Below are 24,398 nucleotides of genomic sequence, written 5' to 3' on the forward strand. Positions count from 1 at the left end.
CTTCATGGAAAAAGACACCCGAGCACAATAATAAACTGCCAATGTCAACTTCAGCACTTTATTAGTCCCGTGCAGACCAGAAGGTTAAAGTCATGGATTGGAATTTTAAAGGGAATAATGGATTTTCTTTCACTGACCGTTTTTAGTTTTTCTTCTTTTTACCTCCCAAAGACTTACTTCTATGACTTATCTTCTTTTGGTGGTACAATTGCCATTTATTTGATAGTCTTCAGAGAGAGATGAACTTTTGTATATAGAATCTTTGGAATCTGTCTATGAATTCCATTTCTCTTAATGTTCCCACAATGCCTCGAACGGCTGTGGTTAGTTAGTTACTAAACCCCTGAACTACGTACCACGGAACCAGCTTCTTTGTAATGTGTTTATAATCAGGACTGATTTTGGTTTAGGAATTTGTGGAATTATCCTAGAATAATTCTAGGATTAGAAATATTCCTAACAATTCTAAGAGGTCTCTTGTGTCTCGTGCATTGGCAGGTGGATTCTTTGCCACTGAGCCACCTGGGAAGCCCAATTCATACACCATACCATCCGCCTATTTAAAGCGTGCAATTTACAGTTTTTAGGATATTCACACTACTACAGCCATCATCCCCGTTCACTTTAGAACATCACCCCCAAAGAAACACAGTATCCATACGCAGTGAGGACTCTTTCTTTTCCAGCTCCCAACCCTTCCTTGTTTTGTTTTTTTTTTGCAAACGATACTTTAAAAAAAATTTGAAAACATCTCCTGCTGTCGACGCCACACAGAGAGAGGAAACCAGAGCTTAATCAGAATCACCGTATCTAACTCTTTCATGTTTCGTTTCAACAGAAAGTGTCAGTATCGTATTAAAGAATGCAAGAGCTCTTAAGTTTCAAATTCTCATTCATGTGTTTTTAGTGGTATGCGAGTCATTCACGTCAATTTTCGAAATGAGATAGTTAACTTTGAACCAGTTATATGCCAATAATTAAATGTAACGTTAAAAGAGAGGGATCGTTATGAGTAGGTGAGGTAAGCAAGACTATGGTATAAATTTTAAAGATTTTTTTTTTTTTTACAAAATTAGTTTATTGTTTACAGTGATTTATTTTCATATTTCTTTACATAATTTAATTGCAACACACACATAACCTATAATGCATCATCTTAACCATTTTGAGCGTGCAGTTCAGTTGTAAGTGTATTCACGTGGTCGGGTAACCCATCTCTACAGGTTTTTCATCTTGCAAAACTGAAACTCTATACCATGAAAGGACTTCCCTCTGTCTCTCCCCTGGACCCTGGCAACGGGCATTCTGCCTTCTGTCTATGAATTTGACTACTCTAGGCATCTCACATAGGTAGGATCATACAGTACTTTTCTTTTGGTAACAGGCTTATTTCACTTAGCATAATACTTTCAAGGTTCATCCCTGTTGTAGCATGTAGCAGAATTTCCTTTCTTTTTAAGGCTAATAATTATTCCACTTGATTGACAGCTAGGCTTCCCCCACTTTTTGGCTATTGTGAGTAATGCTGCTATGAACATAGGTGTGCAAACATCTTTTTGGGATCTTGCTTTGAATTCTTTTGGATAAACACCCAGGAGTATTGCTGGATCATACTGTAATTGTGCTTTTTTAATTTTTTGAAGATCTGTTTTACTGTTTTTCATACTGATTATATGGTTTTATGGGAGAAGGCAATGGCACCCCACTCCAGTACTGTTGCTTGGAAAATCCCATGGATGGAGGAGCCTGGTAGGCTGCAGTCCATGGGGTCACTAAGAGTCAGACACGACTGAGCAACTTCACTTTCACTTTCCACTTTCATGCATTGGAGAAGGAAATGGCAACCCACTCCAGTGTTCTTGCCTGGAGAATGCCATGGACGGAGAAGCCTGGTAGGCTGCAGTCATGGGGTCACACAGAGTCGGACACGACTGAAGCAACTTAGCAGCAGCATATGGTTTTATATTCCCACCAACAGTGTTTAAGAGTTCCATTTTTTTCAAATTCTCATCAACATATTATTTTGTCTTTTTTTTTTTTCTGATAGTAGCCATCGTGTTAACAACAGGTGTGAGGAGATATATCATTGTGGTTTTGATTGGCATTTCCACATCCATGATTTTGTGTTTTGTGGGATCTTAGTTCCCCAACCAGGAATTGAACTGGGTCCTTGGCAGTGACAGCTCAGATTCCTAACGGCTGGAACACCAGGGGATTCCTGATACCCGTGTACCTGTATGTTCCCCTTTAGTAATCCATTGTAGTGGGAAGGATTGTGACTAGTTTGAGTCCCAGGTGGCTAAGAAATACTTTCATTCAAGTTTACTTTCACTGTGTCTTCCTTACCATTCCCAAAACCTCTTATTTTGGGTTGCAGTTAAGCCCAGGACTTACCTACTGTTTCTTTGTTTGTAGTCGTTCCTCAGCCACCGCTAACGCCGCATCTGGAGAATTCTTCAAGCATCTCTGTTTTGTGCTGGTGTCAGTGTCTTCCGAACTTGAGTTCGCTCAATGGCAAAGCCAGGGCTTCTGGTACATCATCCTGCTGATGGCTTCTCTCTGGTTCCTGAGGCTCTACCTGCATTATCTCAGCCAGTGGTTTTTCCTCCAGGCCATTTCAACTCCTGTTACAAAGTGAGTGCTTCCCCGAAAGTCAAAGGCATGCGTTTTCGTCTTGAGAGGCCAATGAGAGTACAAAACTCCTCTCTCACCCACTTACCTTAAGACCTACAATGCAGGTATAAGTTGAAAAGACAAAAATGTCTTTAAGAGCAGGAATGTCTATTACAGTTAGATTCTCATTTTGGGCCTATGTATACAAATATATAACTGGTGCATCAATATTTATTTAAAATTTAGCAGATTCAAATATGTTCTAATATCTGAGTAGAATCCAAAAGGGAATTTAGCAACAATATTTTATCCTATTTTGATTTTATCAGAGTGAGACTTAGGCTGAGGGTATATTAGAAGTAATATAAGTATGATTTATCATCTATCCTCAGAGAAGCAAAGATTGCTTCTTCTGCAAAATGATTAAATCTAAACAATTACCAAACTCAGGTCCAGGCAGCTTTCTGGGCCATTATCCTCTGGAAAAAGATGATACTGTAAAGGTTATCTCTCCATAAACATGATTTCAGAGACACTGTAGATAGACAGATAGATGTCAGTACAAGTAAAATTTTCTCAAATGTAGATGGTACAGATAAAAACAAAGATGTGTGTATATTTTCAATTAAGAGGATTGCAAACTATTTAAGACACTTTGAAAAATAATGATGATTTGTGTTATACATATACATATACATATACAGTTATTGGTCATCTTTTGGAATTAAATCACAAACTTCTGTATATATTATAGCATATGAAAGTTTAAATATACTGAATAATTGTATCTTCATGGGAGAATGAAATAGGTCTTGTATTCCTTTATTCCCTCCTTCCTTCCCCCTGCCTCCCTTTTGTGTGTGTGTGTGTGTGTGTGTGAGAGAGAGAGTTTCTAAAGTAGGAAAAATAAATATTATGTGCTTGGGATGTTTACTTTATACTATTTGCTCTGTTACTGTTTCAATAGGAAAGGCAGCTCTGTCTTTATTCGTTGTTAGTGAAATGAGACTGCACAGATATCTTGGTGGCTCAATTTATCTAATTTCTTAAGCAACAGAGGATCTAAGCTCAAGAGAGAAGGGGTAGACGTATAGGTACAACTGATTCACACTGTTGTATGGCAGAAACTGACATAACATTGGAAAGTAATTATACTCCAATTGAAAAAATAAAAGAAGAAGAATCAAAGGACCTAAACACTGGGTATTTTGTATTATTGCCTAGTTCCACAGGCTTGAAGCATACATGTCATGTTATAGTTATGGGGCATGACAATAGCCTCAGCAACAGTGAGAATTTTTCTGTTTTTTCTGTTAGGTCCTCTGATAAAGAAATGTATACATCTTATTTTATTTGATACTCACAGTGGCCTAAGAACAAAGCACAATAGTTTCCTTCAAAGCAAAGGTCAAGGAAAGGATAAAACGAAGAACTCTTTTTAGCAGAGAGCTGATAAGCAGGATACACAAACAGGATTAACTACAGAAGAGCAGCTCTATGAGGCTGAAACACAGTGGAGGGAAAAATGAGAGTCAAGGATGGCTCACTTGGCTTGGAAGGAGGGCGCCAAAGTCTGGATGAAGGCTTCTTGAATTACCGGCTCCCCTTGGATGCAAGCTTTAGATCCTAGGTTGCGTGAAGCTGTCCCTTTAGATGTTTCTGGGGTCAGCAGTGTCGTTGTTGTATGTAGGGGTCTAGCCAGAGAATCGTAAGCAAAACCGTTCAGCGACCTGAAACTTGCAGAGAATTATGAGATTTATTTGTATCTCTGATTTCTGTTAGAGGCTGCTGCTACTGCTACTGCTGCTAAGTCCGACTCTGTGCGACCCCATAGATGGCAGCCCACCAGGCTCCCCCGTCCCTGGGATTCTCCAGGCAAGAGCACTGGAGTGGGTTGCCATTTCCTTCTCCAATGCGTGAGAGTGAAAAGTGAAAGTGAAGTCGCTCAGTCGTGTCTGACTCTTAGCGACCCCATGGACTGCAGCCTACCAGGCTCCTCCATCCATGGGATTTTCCAGGCAAGAGTACTGGAGTGGGGTGCCATTGACTGAGTCGTTACTAAGTCCACTGATATACTTTGATTTCAGATAGCCTTCTAGTCAGTATGTCGACCTGCTGGCTGGTTTTTAGTCTAAAGAACGCTCTTCTCAGTGGATTAAAATGGTATCCTTTTTATGACAGCATATGAAATTTAAAGAACAATGAACAAGGTAGAATTTGCCATTTCCTTGAAAGTGAGCTGTTGAGATTCTAAGGAAAAGATGAAAGACTTCTAACACTTAACTTTGATATGCTGTTAAGTGTCACAATTTCTGCATTAAAATAAAAACACATTGTTCTGCCAAGTGTTTTGTTTACTTAGCGTTTTACGGAATTCTTCTCCTTTGCACGGGTGTCGCTCCTTTGTTTTCCTGCAGATTTCGTTTCTCCCCCCTCACGGTGGAGCTCTGCTACCCAACGTCTTCCCTTCACATCGCAGAAGAGATGCTTGTCGTTGTGCTGGGGCCTTTCATGCTGAACACAGTGGTCCTTTCCTTGGTTCTGGTCAGATGGGGCTGTCAGCTACTGTTTGCCTTCTGCCCTGACGTCCTGTCAAAGTTAATCATCACCATGGGACTATGGGCAGTTCTGGACCCACTGGCAGTATTCACTGTGGATACTGTCCTGGGGGTAAGTCAAGTAAAATAATCGGGATACGAGTCCTTGACATAGAATGTAATGTTAGTGCACAAATCAGTTGACACGGGAAGCTTTGATAATCATGCTTAATTCAATATGCATCTTAAATTTAAGTTATTCATTTTCTTCTCATAATAAAAATTTGTGGATGTCTAATGCAATCATTTTAAGTGTAGTTTTAGCTATTGTAGTTGTGTTTAAACACTTGCAAAAAACAGAAAATAGTGGAGATCAAATCCAAACTAACTGGTGCATTTTCAAAATTATTACAAAGAAGGTTTCTTTTGTAACCTTTTTGGTAATTTTTTTTTAATACAAAGGATTTTCACAGCCAAACTTTGTAAAAAGTAATTGTACAGTAGTTCCTTTACTCAGTTAGGTTATTTATTTCCTTTTGATTTAATACTCTGTAGTAATAGATATATTCAAGAAGAAGAGCTTTTTAAAGATTTCTAAATAATAAATAATTTAAATAATTTCTCCACAGGCATTTGACATTTGTGATGTTATATGAAATGACAAAACAGTGCATTTTCACTCTAAAATATATAGTTTAGGATTTCATAATTAACAATGATATACTACAATATGAATATGTATAAAACATGCTAATAATGATTCTAAATCAAATATTCATTCATAAAATTATCTTAATTCATGTAATAATATTCCTTAACTACTCTATTTCTCCTTTTAAGAAGATGGTTTTCCAACTGGTATATATATGTTTCGACTCTATTCATTGTGTCCAGCAGACCATAGCTTGGAGAAGGAAATGGAAACCCACTCCAGTATTCTTGCCTGGAGGATTCTATGGCCAGAGAAGTCTGGCAGGCTACATTCCATGCCCTTGAAAGAGTCGGACACGACTTAGTGACCAAACCACCACCACCACCAGATCATAGCAAGGGGATTTTTGATGGACCCTGCTTGTTAATTGTGTTTGAAATAGACTTTGCCAATAATCAAACCAGTCAATCCTAAAGGAAATCAGTCCTGAATATTCATTGGAAGCAGTGATGCTGAAGCTGAAGCTCCAATACTTTGGCCGCCTGATGTGAAGAACTGACTCATTGGAAAAGACCCTGATGCTGGGAAAGACTGAAGGCAGGAGGAGAAGGGGGCGGCAGAGGATGAGATGGTTGGATGGCATCACTGACTCAATGGACATGAGTTTGAGCAAGCTCCCTGAGTTGGTGGTGATGGGCAGGGAAGCCTGGTGTGCTGCAGTCCATGGGTCACAAAGAGTCAGACATGACTGAGTGACTGAACTGAACTGAACTGCCAATAATGGCTTCCCGGGTGGCTCAGTAGTAGAAAATCCATCTGACAATGAAAGAGACATGTGTTCGATCCCTGTGTTGGAGGATCCCCTGGAGTAGAAAATGGCTACACACTCCAGTATTCTTGCCTGGGAAATCCCATGGACAGAGGAGCCTGCCAGGTTACAGTCTGTGGGTTGCAGAAGAGTTGGATGTGACTTAGTGACTGAACACACACACACACACACACACACACACACGAGTGTTACATTCATCTGCTAGAATCCAAGTCAGCTTCCATCAGGTCACAGACCTCTGTACTGGTTCTGAGATGGCCCTGCTGGAGCCTACTTTCCTGTAGATGACATCAGAGGCCCCAGGGTAAATTAACAGAGCATGTTTTGTCAGCTGCCTTTGGTATAGTGGACTATTCATCTGGTGCTCTCTCTAGGGGATCTGGTTGGAACAGGAAAGCCGTTCCAGGAGGGCTGTGAGATCTCAAATCATAAAGGGCAGCTGCTCATCCTCCCAGATGGCTTCCTATGTGATGTTGCAATAGGACCACCTCACCTTCTCAGTAGACACACGAGGTGGCTCCTCACCTTCTCAGTAGACACACGAGGTCCCAGGAGGAGCTGGGAGATACCAGGGGCGACGGTCCTACTGGAAGGTAGATAGCATCCTTCTCTGCCCCTCCTGCTCAGTAATCCTTGGTGGCAAGTCTCCTTACTAACCTGGAGTCCACAAGAAATAGGAACGTGGACAAAATCTAGTTGGTCCCAGCCAATCCACTCAGAATGTGAATGAGGCTAATCAAAGGGGTGAAAAGACTTAGGATGGGATGGAAAACACAACCACTTCTAACTGTAGCCCACCAGACTCCTCTGTCCACGGAATTCCCCAGGCAAGAATAGTGGAGAGGGCTGCCACTCCCTTCTCCAGGGAAACTTCCCAACCCAAGGATTGAACCCAGGTCTCCTGCATTACAGGTGGGATTTTTTACCCTCTGAGCCACCTGGGAAGTCCCTCTAACTGATCAGGCTCTCTCTTCTGACCTGTCATCAAGGCGGTCCATGGTACTGAGACTTCAGACAGGCTAGACACAGGCTAGAACCTGAAAGCAACTCTTCTAAGTACCAAAAAACTCTCGCTGGCACATGATTGTACCTCTAATCCTTTACACGGAGACTGGACACTAGGTACATGAGCAAGCTCGAAGCACACTGCTTTTAGTTCATTTTAATGATGTTAAAGTTACATCTCACAGAGTCACCAATCACACTTATCTGCAGGTTGTAAACAGGGTTCCTTCCTCTCAGAGATAAGAAGTCTGCATTCTCACACAAGGCCGAAGAAGCCATTAGTGGGCTTAGAACCTCAAGGGCTCTAGTCTTGTGAGAGCAGCCTGGAACCCTGAGCAAGGGAAAGCCAGCCTAGCGAACAGCCAAGGCAAGGGAGATGTCTTCTCAGATCTGCTGCCCAAAGTCCTAGCAACAGGCTTACATTTTGCAAGGGAAATCCATTTACTTCTGTAAATCCCAGAACAGCACGTAGAAATAAGTTCTGGAGTGGTGGTGGAAGAAGCAGTAGTTGAGAGTTGGAACATCAGTGCCAGATATTTTGATGTAAGAAAAATACAAGTTAACCTCTCCAGGCTCCTGGTTTTTTCTCTACATGTGAACTATGGATTCGTTTTAAACGTGCCCCTGCTGTTTAGTCGCTATGGTCGTGTCTGACTGTCTTGTGACCCCATGGAGTGTAGCCCGCCAGGCTCCTCTGTCCATGGGATTTCCCAGGCAAGAATGCTGGAGTGGGTTGCCTTGCCCTCTTCCAGGGGATATTCCCGACCCAGGCACCAAATCCACATCTTCTGCATTGCAGAAGGATTCATATTTATATAATGGTCAGTTTAATAAATATTTTTTAAAAAGTAGAGAAAGACGTCCTTCTCACTTACATCGGGAAAAAAATACCTTATTTACATTTATATGGCATATGACTTCCACTTGAGATCATGAGAGTCATAATTAAAGAACATTCATGTTTTATAAAACTCAAAGGTCAAAGAAGTCATATGACAACATCTTAGGCACACAGAGTTTTATATTCACTTTTAAAGACCTCTTTGTCTTGTATTTATTTCTAACCCAAATATATTCTATAAGAATATAAGAATATATTTTCCCCTGTTTAAAATAAAGATGCTATTAAATTGACCAAATGTAAACTTTTGTTTACAAGCTTGCATTAAATAGCCTGATAACTTTTTTTTATAAGTTTTTAAAATAGCCATCTATTTTACACACAGCACAAATTAAATTTCTTTCAAATCTGCTTCAGAAAGAAAAGAATCTTTCTACCATGGTATTTAATTTCTTCATATCTTATGCTCATTAAATCAGAAGTTAATAGTACATAAATAAAACATGGCTTTTACTTTATGAATTACATGTAGAGTACACTCATTTAAATGCTTATAGAGAAATGAGAAAACCCTGGTAAGCCAACCATGCAAGCCGGGTCTTTTCCTTTTCCTTCCTGCAACTGAAGATACGACCAGCTTGTGCACCTTGAACATTTAATTTAAAAACAAATTATACTATCAGATGGTTTTTGCATACTTATATTATCTAACTTGATGATCACTGTTTTCTCCTTATTATTATTATTATTTTTTCATTTGTATCTTCTTTTGTCAGCGACTTACACAGAGGGAGGAGACTCCAGTAGCTGATGCGGCAAAACTGTACTGGATGTTTGAAAGAACCATGCAATCTGGAATTCTTGGTGTGATGCTCACGGTGCTACTTTATGTCCTACTGTTCATCATTTCGTCTTTGATTTTATATGTCTATTGTCTCAGGTAAGGTGTTCCAATCCTGTTCTTCAGAGTGTTCAGCCTCCAGTCTTGTTATATGTTGAGGCTGTGGGAATATGGATAAAGAGGGTAGGTGCACGTCTCCACACTAAGGTAGAGATCTCTTTCTTGTGTGTAGAAGACCAGCCAAGAAATTATTTGAGCTTTGGGGAATGTTTTCTCCTTTATACGAAGAACTAATTTTACTGTGAATCATTATACTTGTTTCTTCAAACCAAGGACCAACAAGAAACAAGGAGTAATCCCATGATACACAATGACAGTCTGGAAAATTTTCTGGAAGACTTGTCTAAATTTCTCTTTTCTTCACTCTTCCAACTCACTTTCTTCCCTCTCTCACCACCCCTGACAAAATCACCACAAGAAGAACCATCTTTCAACGTTGAGCCTGAATATCATAGAGGTAGACTTGACAGGTTGTTAACTTAGCAAGCGAAATACGTGGGTGGAGAAAAACAAGAAATGTCCAAATACAAGGCTGTATAAAAGTGCTGGGAAGATTTTCACTCTGCCCATGGCTTCCTTTGCTGGCAGAAGCTTTTGGTTTTGTTACAGTCACGCTTGTCCAATTTTACTTTTGTTGCTGTGCTTTTTAAAAGTTTTGAAATTATTTCCAAAACTGATGCCATGAAACTCTCCTTCTACATTTTTTGGTATACATCTTACAGTTTCAAGTCTTATATTTGTACTTCACCTATTTTGAGTTGATTTTTGTGAGTGGTTTAATATAAACACCAAATCTTACTCTTTTGCATGTAGATATCCAGTTTTCCCAACAGCATTTACTGAAAAGACCACCCTTTCCCCATTGTGTACTCTTGGTACTTTTGTTAAAGATCAGTTGACTATATGCATGGACTTATTTCTGGGCTCTCTAGTTCGTTCTATTGCTCTGTGTGTCTGTGTTTATGCAGTACCATACTTTTATAAATACTGTGGTTCTATAATATAATCCAACAATTCCAGTTCTGGAGATTTATTCAAAAATATTAAAATCAGGACCTTAAAGAGAAATTAGCACCCCCATGTTCATCGGAGCACTATTCACAATAGCCAAGCTTCCCTGATGGTTCTGATGGTAAATTGTCTGCCTGCAATGCAGGAGACTCAAGTTTGATCCCTAGAGAAGGGAATGGCTACCCACTCCAGTAGTCTTGCCTGGAGAATTCCATGGACACAGGAGCCTGGTGGGCTACAGTCCACGGGGTCACAAAGAGCCAGACGTGACTGAGTGACTAACACTAACTCCTAACTAAGCTGTAGAAACAAGCTAAATGTCCATTAGCAGATGAATGGGAAAAAATATGGTATATACTTACAAGGGATAGAGCCAAAGCAAAAAGAATACCCAGCTGTGGATGTGACTGGTGATAGAAGCAAGGTCTGATGCTGTAAAGAGCAATATTGCATAGGAACCTGGAATGTCAGGTCCATGAATCAAGGCAAATTGGAAGTGGTCAAACAAGAGATGGCAAGAGTGAATGTTGACATTCTAGGAATCAGCGAACTGAAATGGACTGGAATGGGAGAATTTAACTCAGATGACCATTATATGTACTACTGCAGGCAGGAATCCCTCAGAAGAAATGGAGTGGCCATCATGGTCAACAAAAGAGTCCAAAATGCAGTACTTGGATGCAATCTCAAAAACGACAGAATGATCTCTGTTCATTTCCAAGGCAAACCATTCAATATCACAGTAATCCAAGTCTGTGCCCCAACCAGTAACGCTGAAGAAGCTGAAGTTGAATGGTTCTATGAAGACCTACAAGACCTTTTAGAACTAACACCCAAAAAAGATGTCCTTTTCATTATAGGGGACTGGAATGCAAAAGTAAAAAGTCAAGAAACACCTGGAGTAACAGGCAAATTTTGCCTTGGAATACGGAATGAAGCAGGGCAAAAATTAATACAGTTTTGCCAAGAAAATGCACTGGTCATAGCAAACACCCTTTTTCAACAACACAAGAGAACACTCTACACATGGACATCACCAGACGGTCAACACTGAAATCAAATTGATTATGTTCTTTGCAGCCAAAGATGGAGAAGCTGTATATAGTCAACAAAAACAAGACCGGGAGCTGACTGTGGCTCAGATCATGAACTCCTTATTACCAAATTTATACTTAAATTGAAGAAAGTAGGGAAAATCACTAGAGCATTCAGGTATGACCTAAATCAAATCCCTTATGATTATACAGTGGAAGTGAGAAATAGATTTAAGGGCCTAGATCTGATAGATAGAGTGCCTGATGAACTATGGAATGAGGTTCGTGACATTGTACAGGAGACAGGGATCAAGACTATGCCCATGGAAAAGAAATGCAGAAAAGCAAAATGACTGTCTGGGGAGGCCTTACAAATAGCTGTGAAAAGAAGAGAAGTGAAAAGCAAAGGAGAAAAGGAAAAATATAAGCATCTGAATGCAGAGTTCCAAAGAATAGCAAGGAGAGATAGGAAAGCCTTCCTCAGTGATCAATGCAAAGAAATAGAGGAAAACAACAGAATGGGAAAGACTAGAGATCTCTTCAAGAAAATTAGAGATACCAGGGAACATTTCATGCAAAGATGGGCTCGATAAAGGACAGAAATGGTATGGACCTAACAGAAGCAGAAGATCTTAAGAAGAGGTGGCAAGAATACACAGAAGAACTGTACAAAAAAGATCTTCACGGCCCAGATAATCACAATGGTGTGATCACTGACCTAGAGCCAGACATCCTGGAATGTGAAGTCGAGTGGGCCTTAGAAAGCATCACTACGAACAAAGCTAGTGGAGGTGATGGAATTCCAGTTGAGCTATTTCAAATCCCGAAAGATGATGCTGTGAAAGTGCTTCACTCAATATGCCAGCAAATTTGGAAAACTCAGCAGTGGCCACAGGACTGGAAAAGGTCAGTTTTCATTCCAATCCCAAAGAAAGGCAATGCCAAAGAATGCTCAAACTACTGCACAATTGCACTCATCTCACATGCTAGTAAAGTCATGCTCAAAATTCTCCAAGCCAGGCTTTAGCAATACGTGAACCGTGAACTTCCTGATATTCAAGCTGGTTTTAGAAAAGGCAGAAGACCCAGAGATCAAATTGCCAACATCCGCTGGATCATCAAAAAAGCAAGGGAGTTCCAGAAAAACATCTATTTCTGCTTTATTGACTATGCCAAACCTTTGACTGTGTGGATCACAATAAACTGTGGAAAAGTCTTCAAGAGATGGGAATACCAGACCACCTGACCTGCCTCTTGAGAAATCTGTATGCAGGTCAGGAAGCAACAGTTAGAACCGGACATGGAACAACAGACTGGTTCCAAATAGGAAAAGGAGTACGTCAAGGCTGTATATTGTCACCCTGCTTATTTAACTTATATGCAGAGTACATCATGAGAAACTCTGGACTGGAAGAAACACAAGCTGGAATCAAGATTGCCAGGGAAATATCAATAACCTCAGATATGCAGATGACACCACTCTTATGGCAGAAAGTGAAGAGGAAAAAGCCTCTTGATGAAAGTGGAGAGTGAAAAAGTTGGTTTAAAGCTCAACATTCAGAAAACGAAGATCATGGCATCTGGTCCCATCACTTCATGGGAAATAGATGGGGAAACAGTGGAGACAGTGTCAGACTTTATTTTTGGGGGCTCCAAAATCACTGCAGATAGTGATTGCAGCCATGAAATTAAAAGACGCTTACTCCTTGGAAGGAAAGTTATGACCAACCTAGATAGCATATTCAAAAGCAGAGACATTACTTTGCCAACAAAGGTCCATCTAGTCAAGGCTATGGTTTTTCCTGTGGTCATGTATGGATGTGAGAATTGGACTGTGAAGAAGGCTGAGCACTGAAGAATTGATGCTTTTGAAGTGTGGTGTTGGAGAAGATTCTTGCGAGTCCCTTGGACTGCAAGGAGATCCAACCAGTCCATTCTGAAGGAGATCAGCCCTGGGATTTCTTTGGAGGGAATGATGCTGAAGCTGAAACTCCAGTACTTTGGTCACCTCATGTGAAGAGCTGACTCACTGGAAAAGACTCTGATGCTGGGAGGGATTGAGGGCAGGAGGAGAAGGGGATGACAGAGGATGAGATGGCTGGATGGCATCACTGACTCGATGAACTTAAGTCTGAGTGAACTCCAGGAGTTTGTGATGGACAGGGAGGCCTGGCGTGCTGGGATTCATGGGGTCACAAAGAGTTGGACACTACTGAGCGACTGAACTGAACTGAACTGAACTGATACTTACAATGGAATGTCGTTCAGCCTTAAAGAAGAAGGGAGTCCTGTATTATGTGACAACAATGATGAATTTTGAGGACATTATACTAAGTGAAATAAGCTATCATTGAAGGACAAGTACTGCATGATTCCACTTACATGAGATATCTAAAACAGTCCAAGTCACAGAAGCAGAATAGAATGATGGCTTTCAAAGGCCGAGGAAAGGGAAACTAGGAAGTGGCTATTCAATAGATAGAAAGGTTCAGTTATGCAATATGATTAAGTTCTAGAGATCTGCTGGGTAATATTTTGCCTCTAGCAAAAAATACTATACCATGCACTTAAAAAATTACTAAGAGGATAGATTTCATGTTAAGTGTTTTAAACAATTTTTTAAAAAGTGCCAGGAAGAGGTCACGGAGAAGGCAATGGCACCCCACTCCAGTACTCTTGCCTGGAAAATCCCATGGATGCAGGAGGCTGGTAGGCTGTAGTCCATGGGGTCACTAAGAGTTGGACACGACTGAGCGACTTCACTTTCACTTTTTACTTTCATGCATTGGAGAAGGAAATGGCAACCCACTCCAGTGTTCTTGCCTGGAGAATCCCAGGGACGGGGGAGCCTGGTGGGTTGCGGTCTATGGGATGGCACAGAGTCGGACACGACTGAAGCGACTTAGCAGCAGCAGCAGCAGCAGCAGGAAGAGGTCAACACAGGAGTCTCTGGGAACATGGAGGAAAGGAACCTGCCCAAGTCTGGACATGGCAAGGACAGTAGCCAAACACTTTAGTTGAAATAGAACATTTGAGTGATTTTTGAAGTCTTCATATAATTTAGCTAGAAGGAAAACAAGGATGTAGGCAAAGAGACTCCAAACTCAGGAAACTCATCTCAGGGAATAATGCCAATATGGATCTGTACATGTTGACTGAAGTGTGCATTGCTAAGGCAGATTTTAAAGCAATACTCCTAACTCTTCTGAGCTTTTGGATCAATGCTGTCAAAACATGTGATAACCCAGTTGGCATCAAAGACGTGCAAAGGAGCTCAGGGCTGTGGTGCAGGCTGCTGAGAGGGCATTTGGTCTAGCTCTGGGCACCAGAAGTTCCCCAGTATGGGGACTGGCTGTGTAAGCTCCAGCTTGGACCATATGGAGTTGGGCTGACTGGATTTCATTTTGCCAAGAGCCTGAGTGATTTCTTGCTGAAGATTTTCTGCTAGAAAAATCCTCACTTTCTGGAGCTCTAGGAGAAGAGTTGACTGGGATGCTGGTTCTTTGCCTCTGTGCAAGGAGGTTCTTGAACTGGGTGTAATTACTTTGGATTTTGTAGTTGTAATAGAAGTATCGATCTTTTTAATGATTTTTGTTATTATAGGTAGCATATATGTCGTATAGTTATGAAATTGAAACTATAGAAAAGAATAAAAAAATAACTTTAAAACACTAGTAATTTGTTAAGTACTAACATTATTCATCTTTTGACAATTCATTTCCATCTTTTCCTGTGTATGTTTGTTTTTACAAAGTTGAAATTATACTCAGGATAACTCTATATGTCAATTTTTCATTTGTTTTGGTTTCTTTTAAACTGCAGTATAGTTAATTTACGATGTTGTGTTAATTTCAAGTGTATAACAAGAAGATTCAGTTATACATATATATACATATTATTTTTCAGATTATTTTCCATTATACATTATTACAATATATTGAGTATAGTTCCCTGGGCTATACAGTAGGCCCTTGTTTTTTTCTTTTTTATCTATTTTGTATATAGTTGTGTGTATCTGTTAATCCCAAACTTCCAATTTATCTTCTCCATACACCTCCTGCTCTCTGTTTTGGTAACCATAAGTTAGTTTTTTGTGTCTGTGAGTCTCTTTCTGTTTTGTAAATAATTTTTTATTTGTATCATTTTTTTAGATTCTATATATAAATGATCCCACATGATATTTTTTCTTATATGTATATATTGATTTAAACTTAATGTTACATGATATTTTCATATTCTTTACTTCATGAGCATGTAATGTCTATACAATATTTTATAGCATATATGCAGTATAAAATATTTAAATACTACTTTATTCCTGGATGATAGAATTATTTTTCATTTTTGTGCATCTTATAAATAATTCTGGTGAACATCTTAAGACTCAAGATCTTGCCCTCATTTTCAATTACTGTTTGAGTAGAGTCCTAGACATTCTGGTTCAGAGCTGATGTTTCTAAGACATCCTGTAACTAATTTGAAATTGTTTTCTAGGGAAGTTGTATAGATTTATGCTTTCACAACTGTGCGTGGGGAAACACCAAATTATGTTCATATCATGCATTAACCTTTTGTAATCTCACAGAAGAAGCAGAATCTCATCCTTTTCTAAACATGCATGCATTTTCCAGTTACTAAATATTCTCAATATGTTTATGACCCATTTATATTTTCTCTTTTGTGAAATGCCTTTCAAGTGTCCTTTTCCCTTTTTTTCTAAGTTTTTATTACTAAGTCACGTGAGTTTAATACGTAATAGCAGTATTAACTCTTGTGTCATACTTTAACAGATATTTTCCCCATTTGATAATTACCTTTTAAATGAATTTTTAATTTTTAAAACATAAATATTCATAATTTATATACAGTCAAGTCTTTGATCATTCTTATGACTTATTTAAATAGCTCTTAATCAAAAATATATCCCCATTAGAGATTTTACAAGTGTTTGCTTCTATTTTTATTTAGACATTATTTTCAATGAAATCCTAATCATAAGCCATGTAGAATTCATTTGCTGTGGCTAGTGTCAAGATCTAAATACAGCATTGTTTTTTAAAATTTTTCTTGTCTGTTCTTTGTTTGCACTATCTTTAAATATTAACTGTTTTGCCATTTTATCTTACGGGCTTTTCTTTTAAGTAATTTTAATTCACCAGCTTATGTTTCAGATATAATAGAGTTTCTCTTTTCTAGAATTTCTTTTCAAAATTTTACCTGTTTACCAAACTTTTATAGATGGCCATCTATAGGCATTGACTCAAGGAGAAACTTTGAAGACCACCTGTATCTCTCAGAGTGTTTACTGCTTATTTGGCTCTGCAGCATTCCTCATAACCCTTTCAAAAAAAGCTTCTCTTGATTTTATACAAATCTTATAACTCTAAATTCTTTATCTGAATAATCCAAAAGATCTATAGGCTGCATTCATCTTTTTTTAATAATATGCAGAGAATGAGAAACCACACTTTAAATGTCGGTTAGGTTTGTTTAAGCTTACATATTCCTGGAAGTGGTACACAAATCTCAAAGACTGGTACTTGAGTTAATTAGTTTTTGGGGTGCTGATGTCTTCTTAATCATTGTCTTAATAGTCCCAAACAGCCTTATAAGTTTAGCTGCTGTCATTTATTACTTAGTAAAATTAATTTGGATTGAAATAATTTAAAGACGGATTTTGATGAGAGTATTATGAGCATATTCATTGTCTAGGGAATATGTATAAGATAATCAAAGATTTTCCACTTCTGAATTAATCTTCTTTACAATTTTCCTTATTAAAGCAAACTAGTATTTGCCATGTTGAGGGAAAAGTTCTGAATATTATCTAATTAATATATAGCTAAATAATTTCATCTCTCTTAAATTGTTAGTCTGGTCTCACTGTAGCCAGATAATTTTTGACTATATATATATAGTCATATATATGACTGCTTTGTCCATGGAATTCTATAGGCAAGAATACTGGAGTGGGTTGCCATTTCCTTCTCCAGGGGATCTTCCTGACCCAGGGATTGAACCTGGGTCTCCTGCATTGGCAGGCAGATGCTTTATCATCTGTTGCTGTTGCCCTAATGGCTTCCTATTGTTTTTGCATATATAAGGTCTCTTGACCGGGGCCATGCCTTCCCCACATATATGCCCTTAATGCTCTGTGTCTCCCCATTGCTCTGTCATGAGGGCTCCTTTTCATCCATCCCTTTCTAGGAATCTTCCCTATGCCCTCTCTTCCTAGTTGTAGGTTCTTGGCATTTGATAGCTGCCGCTGCTGCTGTTAAGTTGCTTCAGTCGTGTCCGACTCTGTGCGACCCCATAGACAGCAGCCCGCCAAGCTCCTCTGTCCCTGGGATTCTCCAGGCAAGAACACTGGAGTGGGTTGCCATTTCCTTCTCCCGGCTTTTGATAGGGATATGTGGATATTTGCTGACCGATTAAATGCATGATCAAGGAATGAATGAGGAAGATGATTGTCCACTTACAGACATGAACCTACATACACGTTGAAAAATATTCACTTAACAACTCAAAACCCACGGTAGGACAGCCTCTGGAAATGCGGATTTGCGGGGAGGGAGTTAGTCAGTCTTGACTATTTTCAATTGTGTGCACATTTTTGTTTTCTGAACTTCTTTTTCCTTTTACTAAAATTACTTTATCTTCTTTGTTTTATTTTTCTTCTTTATCCTTTCCTTGTATTTCCCCTTTCTCTATTTAGTGCAATTTCGTACCAAAGCCATTTGGATTTTAATTACTATTAACAGGATGGTGAGCTTCCCTGGTAGCTCGGTGGTAAAGAATCTGCCTGCAATTTGGGAGACCCGGGTTCAGTCCCTAGGTCAGGAAGATCCTATGGAGAAAGAAATGCCACCTACTCCAGTACTTTTGCCTGGGGAATCCCATGGGCAGAGGAGCCTGGCAGGCTACAGTCCATGGGGTCGCAAAAAGTTGGACGCAACTTGCTGGCTAATCAGCAAAAACAGCAAACAGAATGGTGACTACTGAGGGGTTTCCGGAAAGACAATAAAAACTTTCTCCATACATATCAACGCTTCAGTGCCACTTGTTGTTCAGTTGCTAAGTTGTGTCTGACTTTGGGACCCCGTGGACCGCAGCACACCAGTCTCCTCTGTCCACTATATCCTGGAGTTTGCTCAGATTCCTGTGCTTTGACTCAGTGATGCCATCTAACCTCCTCATCAGTGTCATACACCTCATCTAAAGTGTTCAACAATTCTGCTAATGAATATGTGGATTTTAGAAAAAAAATTTAAATATTTAAAAAATGAATGAATGAATTTTGGCAAGCACGTGCTTGTCACTCTGTAAGAAGCTTGACTGTTTACATGATGTCTGTACGGATCTGAACCCGCCACAGTCTAAAGTACTTATGCCAGCAGATAAGGTACTTTTCCAACTTATATCCAAGCACGTTGACTACCACATGTAAAGACCCATGCTGCTAAACTCCTTTGTAAGTTCTGGAGTTAGAAATAAGCAATCGTATTTGATTCTTCTTCATTTTTATACATGTTTTTTGAATTAGAGTTATTTAACGTTATAGATTCCATCCTTTTCATGACCCTTAAAATACTATGTTAACTAAATGTTCACACGTGTCCTTTTTAGCTTTAAAAGAAATGTCACATGCTAGGTTTCTATGAATGACCCACATTCGGATGTGAACCGAACATAATAGCTTCTGCCACTCACCAACAGTGAATTGCTGCAAAGGTAGGACACAGGGCAGAGGACTTCGTAAATTACTTTGTCTCATTGTCCATCACCAGAACCTCTGGCATAATATGTGACCTGCTTCTATAAACAATAATGCCTAAGGCTTTATGAACAGGTAGAATGTAGTTTCTACTTTAATTACCTTTTGAAGAAATAATTTTAAAATGTAAAATTTTTAGGCATACTGAACAGTTATATTGCTAAAAAAATTAAAAATTTCAACCATCATCATGTAATGATGTATATTTCAATCAGATCAGATCAGATTAGTCGCTCAGTCGTGTCCGACTCTGCGACCCCATGAATCGCAGCACGCCAGGCCTCCCTGTCCTTCACCAACTCCCGGAGTTCACTCAGGCTCACGTCCATCGAGTTGATGATGCCATCCAGCCATCTCATCCTCTGTCGTCCCCTTCTCCTCCTGCCCCCAATCCCTCCCAGCATCAGAGTCTTTTCCAATGAATCAACTCTTCGCATGAGGTGGCCAAAGTATTGGAGTTTCAGCTTCAGTATCAGTCCTTCCAAAAAAAATCCCAGGGCTGATCTCCTTCAGAATGGACTGGTTGGATCTCCTTGCAGTCCAAGGGACTCTCAATATCATAAATTTTTATGATATTAAAAACAAACCCCCCAAAAATCAAACCCAGGTCACCTGCATTGCAGGCAGATTCTTTACCATCTGAGCCACCAGGGAAGTCCATAGAGCTGAGAAATATGCTTTTCAAAACTAATAAAGGTTGGTAAGTTGATTCATTATTAACTCATAGTGAAGTTTTCACTGGGAAATGACACTCAAAGTGGCAAAAAAATTTTTTTAATTAAATGTGATTAAACCAGGGGCTTCCCTGGTGGCTCAGATTGTAAAGAACCCACCTGCAACGCAAGAGACCTGGGTTTGATCTTTGGATCAGGAAGATCCCCTGGAGAAGAAAATGGCAACCCACTCCAGTATTCTCGTCTAGAGAATTCCATGGACAGAGGAGCCTGGCGGCCTTCAGTACATGGGGTCACAAAGAGTTGGATACGATTGAGCGACTAACACACAAACTTCACGTAGTTTCCACGTGGAAGCCGAGGTTCCAGTATTTTGGTCACCTGCCACAAACAGCTGACTCATAGGAAAAGTCCCTGATGCTGGGAAAAATTGAGGGCAGAAAGAGAAGAGGGCATCAGAGGACGAGACGGCTGGGTGGTATCACCATTGCAATGACATGGACCTTGGCAAACTTCGGGAGGTGGTAAAGGAATGGGAAGGCCTGGTGTGCTGCGGTCCATGGGGTTGCAAAGAGTCAGACGTGACTGGGCGACTGAACAACATCAACAACAGCTTTCCATATTCCAGTGCGTCATCCTGTTCTCTGTTAAAGCATTTGTATACCATCCTGTAGATCCTGGCTTGGATGTTTTTTACAATCATTCTTTCACACAGAATGAAGGAGATATAAAAAGGAGACAGTCATTTCCTGGGCAAAAGGAACAGAAGCCAGCAGGAATAGGACTGTGATTCCTAATTAATTCAAAGTTAATTGCATTGTTGATAATCCTGCACTTAAAATCTTCATATAGAAAATGTTTATAGCAGCAAATTGACAGTAATTTAACTGCATTAAATCTTACCACCATTAAAAGAAAAAGATGAATGTTACATTAAACAAGCTTAAGAGAATGGTAAAGACTAGTTCTTGTTTAACAAGACAACTAGCAAATCATTCAAATGGCCGACCTAGAATCTCCAAGCATGGGAAGAACAGCAGTTGCATTTCAAGATGGCACCAAGCCATATGGACCATCAGAGACGCCGGGGGGGAGGAATTTTGCTTTTACAGTCATTTCTCAGTATCCATGGAGGACTGGTTCCAGAACACCTGTGGATAAGATGTTCAAGTCCCAGACTTCCCTGCTCATCCAGTGGTTAAGACTCTATGCTTCCAGTTCAGAGAGCATGGGTTTGATCCCTGTTTGAGGAGCTAAGATACCACATGCCACTATATGGCCAAAGTTAAAAAAAACCCCAAAAAATCCCCAAACAAAACAAACAAAAAAAGATGCTCAAGCCCTATAGTCAGCCCTCCATATCCTGGGATTCCACCTCCCAGGGTTCAACGAACTACAGAATGCAGAGTGTGTATTGCCTTTGTGATACATCACAGGCTGAAGTCATGGATGCAAAAAGATCGGAAGGATGACTGAAAACGCATTGAAAAAGATCCCTGTGTAAGCAGATCTGAACAATTCAAACCCATGTTGCTCAAGGGTCAACTGTGCTTGGAATTATCTCTAGATTATTTATAATACCTAATACTATGTAAATGCTACATAAGTCGTTACTTGTGTACTACAAATTCAAGTTTTGCTTTTGGGAATTTTCTGGAATTTTTTTCAAAATTTTTCCAATCCCTGATTTGTTGAATATGTAGATGTAGAGTCTGCAGATACAGAAGGCTGACTGTATTTCCACTCTGTGATGAATGAAAAATAGTTGGGGAGGTGGGAAAACACAGGTATCATATTTGACAGGAAGAGTCAAAACATCTATTATGCTATTTGGAAACAATCAAGATAGATGCAGTTATTTTTACTGAGGAGTCAGATGATGGAATATAATGAACTCTGGAGTTAGTGCTGAATTTAATTTCTCTCTCTGCTACTTAAAAACAGTCAGACTAACTTTTTTGATTTTAATATGTTAATATGTAAATAACAGGATTAAAGTAAGGCTAAATAACACAATGTATGTATTATAACCATTATAATAGGAAAGCAATATGTTTAAATTTTATTATCAAGTTCATTTAGAGCACAAGATAATTTTCTAACCATTGAAAGAAAATATTTAAAATTCTCCAGTTTGTATAGAAACAATTTCCATGTGATCCTTAACTAGCTTGATAGTCCAGTTTATATCTCGGCATCTTGTATAAACTCACTTCTCTTATGGGTAGTTTATTAACACTGTGATGCATTGGGGTTCTTGATCTGGCCTACAGAATGTTAGTGGTACAATTTTGTCCTTAAACTGGTTCCATGAAGCATGGTGTACCAAGTGTCTGCTAAGTCACAGGTTAAATATGATATTTCCCCAAAATTTTTGCCACACTCGACATGCAAGATCTTAGCTCCCCGACCAGGGATTGAACTCATACCCCCTGTAGTGGAAGCAAAGCGTCCTAACAACTGGACTGCCAGGGAATTCCTAAATTTTACTTATACTTTTACAAAAACAAACATTATATTAAAACAAATATGTTGGTAAATTAGGGATAGAATACACATTTTCTCTTCTCTGAACTTAGAAGTAATTTGTGGAAAACTTTTATAAGTATTGGCTTAATTAATGTTTATAATTCAGCTAAATGTTACCAATGAAATATTAATGCGGTCACTTTATCAACATCACAAGAGAAATGTGCTTTTCTAAATGAATACTTGGAGTTGGTTTTTAAAATGGGAACGGATTAAATGAGTAGTTCAACAGGTTAGACGTTTCACCAGATTTGTCCATTTATGGATTCATACCGTAAAGCAAAATCTCTGTGCTAACTGAGCTGGTGACATGGCTCTAAAACCAACTTACTGAGGAAAGGTAAGTCCCAGCTTAAATTTCCTTTGGCAAATCCTTCAGATTTGAACTAATTTAGGCACTCATATACAAATTAGTGACTAAATATTTCTCATTTTTCAATAGTCTATAACTTAGACATTGTAAACTTCTAGAGACAACTATAAAACCCCAAATTGTTGTGGGATTATGATATTTAGCAGAGAAAATTATTAAATCACAAACAAATAATTTCTGAAAAAGAAGGGGGACTAGTGAATTAAATACATACAAATTTATAAAAGAAAAAAATTATTTAACATTTTTTGGGAAAAAGCAAACAATTATTTGGGGAAAAAAACAGATAAATGATTTTTTTTTTAGATTGCACAATGATTCTTGGATATTAGACACATTTCAGCGCATCCACAGTGAAGAAAGCAAGTTTTTTATACCATATGATTTGGAGATTTCCAATCAGGAGCTAAGCTATATCATAAAAAGATCTGAGCAGTGGAGAGGACTCAATGGTGAGAGAAGGAAGGTGAGTTGGCTTGAAGTAGATTTGCATTTTCATTGCACAAAAGACACTCATTCTCTTAGCATACCAGCAAGTTGTTAAATTTTCTGTCATTGTTCTCAAAACCATTGACTATTGTATATGATTGCCACCACTGTACAAATCCTGCCACTCCATTGTATATTGATGATTTTTTTAAATTAGTTGAATTGAGGAGAGACAACCACGTGGTCCATATTGTCCAGCACTCTAATTTTCTTATAAGAATATTTGTTCACAACTGCTGTTTATATATTGGGCAAAATGACACAAGGATTGTGAAGAATAAAAAAGAATGAGTTTCCACACATGACATGATCATCAGCTTTCACGTGACTTTGAGTGAACAGGAGGAGGGGAATAGTATTTCTGCCTTTTTGCTGTGATGCCTTTGTTAGCCAGTTCCCTAGATTAACTTCCTTCTTTTAGTACTAATCTCCTTGCGTTTTCATTGGCTCCACCAGCCTCTTCTGGTTAATGTCAGTATCTCCTAGGGCTCTGTACTGGTGTATTTTCCAGTGAATCAGTTCTCCACATCAGGTGGTCGAAGTATTGGAGCTTCAGCTTCAGCATCAGCCCTTCCAATGAATATCAGGACTGATTTCCTTTAGGGTGGACTGTTGGATCTCCTTGCAGTCCAAGTGACTCTCAAGAATCTTCTCCAGCACCACAGTTCAAAAGCATCAATTCTTCTGTGCTTAGCCTTCTCTATAGTCCAACTCTCATATCCATACATGACTACTAGAAAAATAATAGCTTTGACTAGACAGACCTTTGTTGCCAAAGTAATGTCTCTGCTTTTTAATATGTTGTCTAGGTTGGTCATAGTTTTTCTTCTGAGGAGCAAGTGTCTTTTAATTTCATGGCTGTAGTCACCATCTGCAGTGATTTTGGATCCCCCCAAAATAAAGTCTGTCACTGTTTTCATTGTTTCCCCATCTATTTTCCATGACATAATGGGACTGCTTATTTAACAATTATACATCATGCGAAATGCCAGGCTGGATAAAGCACAAGCTGGAATTAAGATTGATGGAAGAAATATCAATAACCTCAGATACAGAGATGATATCACCCTTATGGCAGATAGTGAAGAAGAACTAAAAACCTCTTGATGATGAAAGAGGAGAGTGAAAAAGCTGGC

The 24,398-nt window shown here is 39.2% G+C and overlaps 1 protein-coding gene across 1 annotated transcript in view; it reads left to right on the forward strand.

Annotated features, from left to right (window-relative positions):
- OFCC1 (orofacial cleft 1 candidate 1) overlaps window positions 1–24,398 on the forward strand; it is a 241,604-nt gene that overhangs the window by 162,391 nt on the left and 54,815 nt on the right. Inside the window, exons 14-17 of the mRNA XM_024983908.2 lie at window positions 2,416–2,634; window positions 5,031–5,283; window positions 9,254–9,417; window positions 23,080–23,239. Coding sequence (XP_024839676.2) covers window positions 2,416–2,634; window positions 5,031–5,283; window positions 9,254–9,417; window positions 23,080–23,239 — 796 coding nt within the window. The remainder of the gene's footprint in view (window positions 1–2,415; window positions 2,635–5,030; window positions 5,284–9,253; window positions 9,418–23,079; window positions 23,240–24,398) is intronic.

The sequence above is a fragment of the Bos taurus genome, chromosome 23, assembly GCF_002263795.3.
Source record: "Bos taurus isolate L1 Dominette 01449 registration number 42190680 breed Hereford chromosome 23, ARS-UCD2.0, whole genome shotgun sequence".
In the NCBI taxonomy this organism is placed as follows: domain Eukaryota; kingdom Metazoa; phylum Chordata; class Mammalia; order Artiodactyla; family Bovidae; genus Bos; species Bos taurus.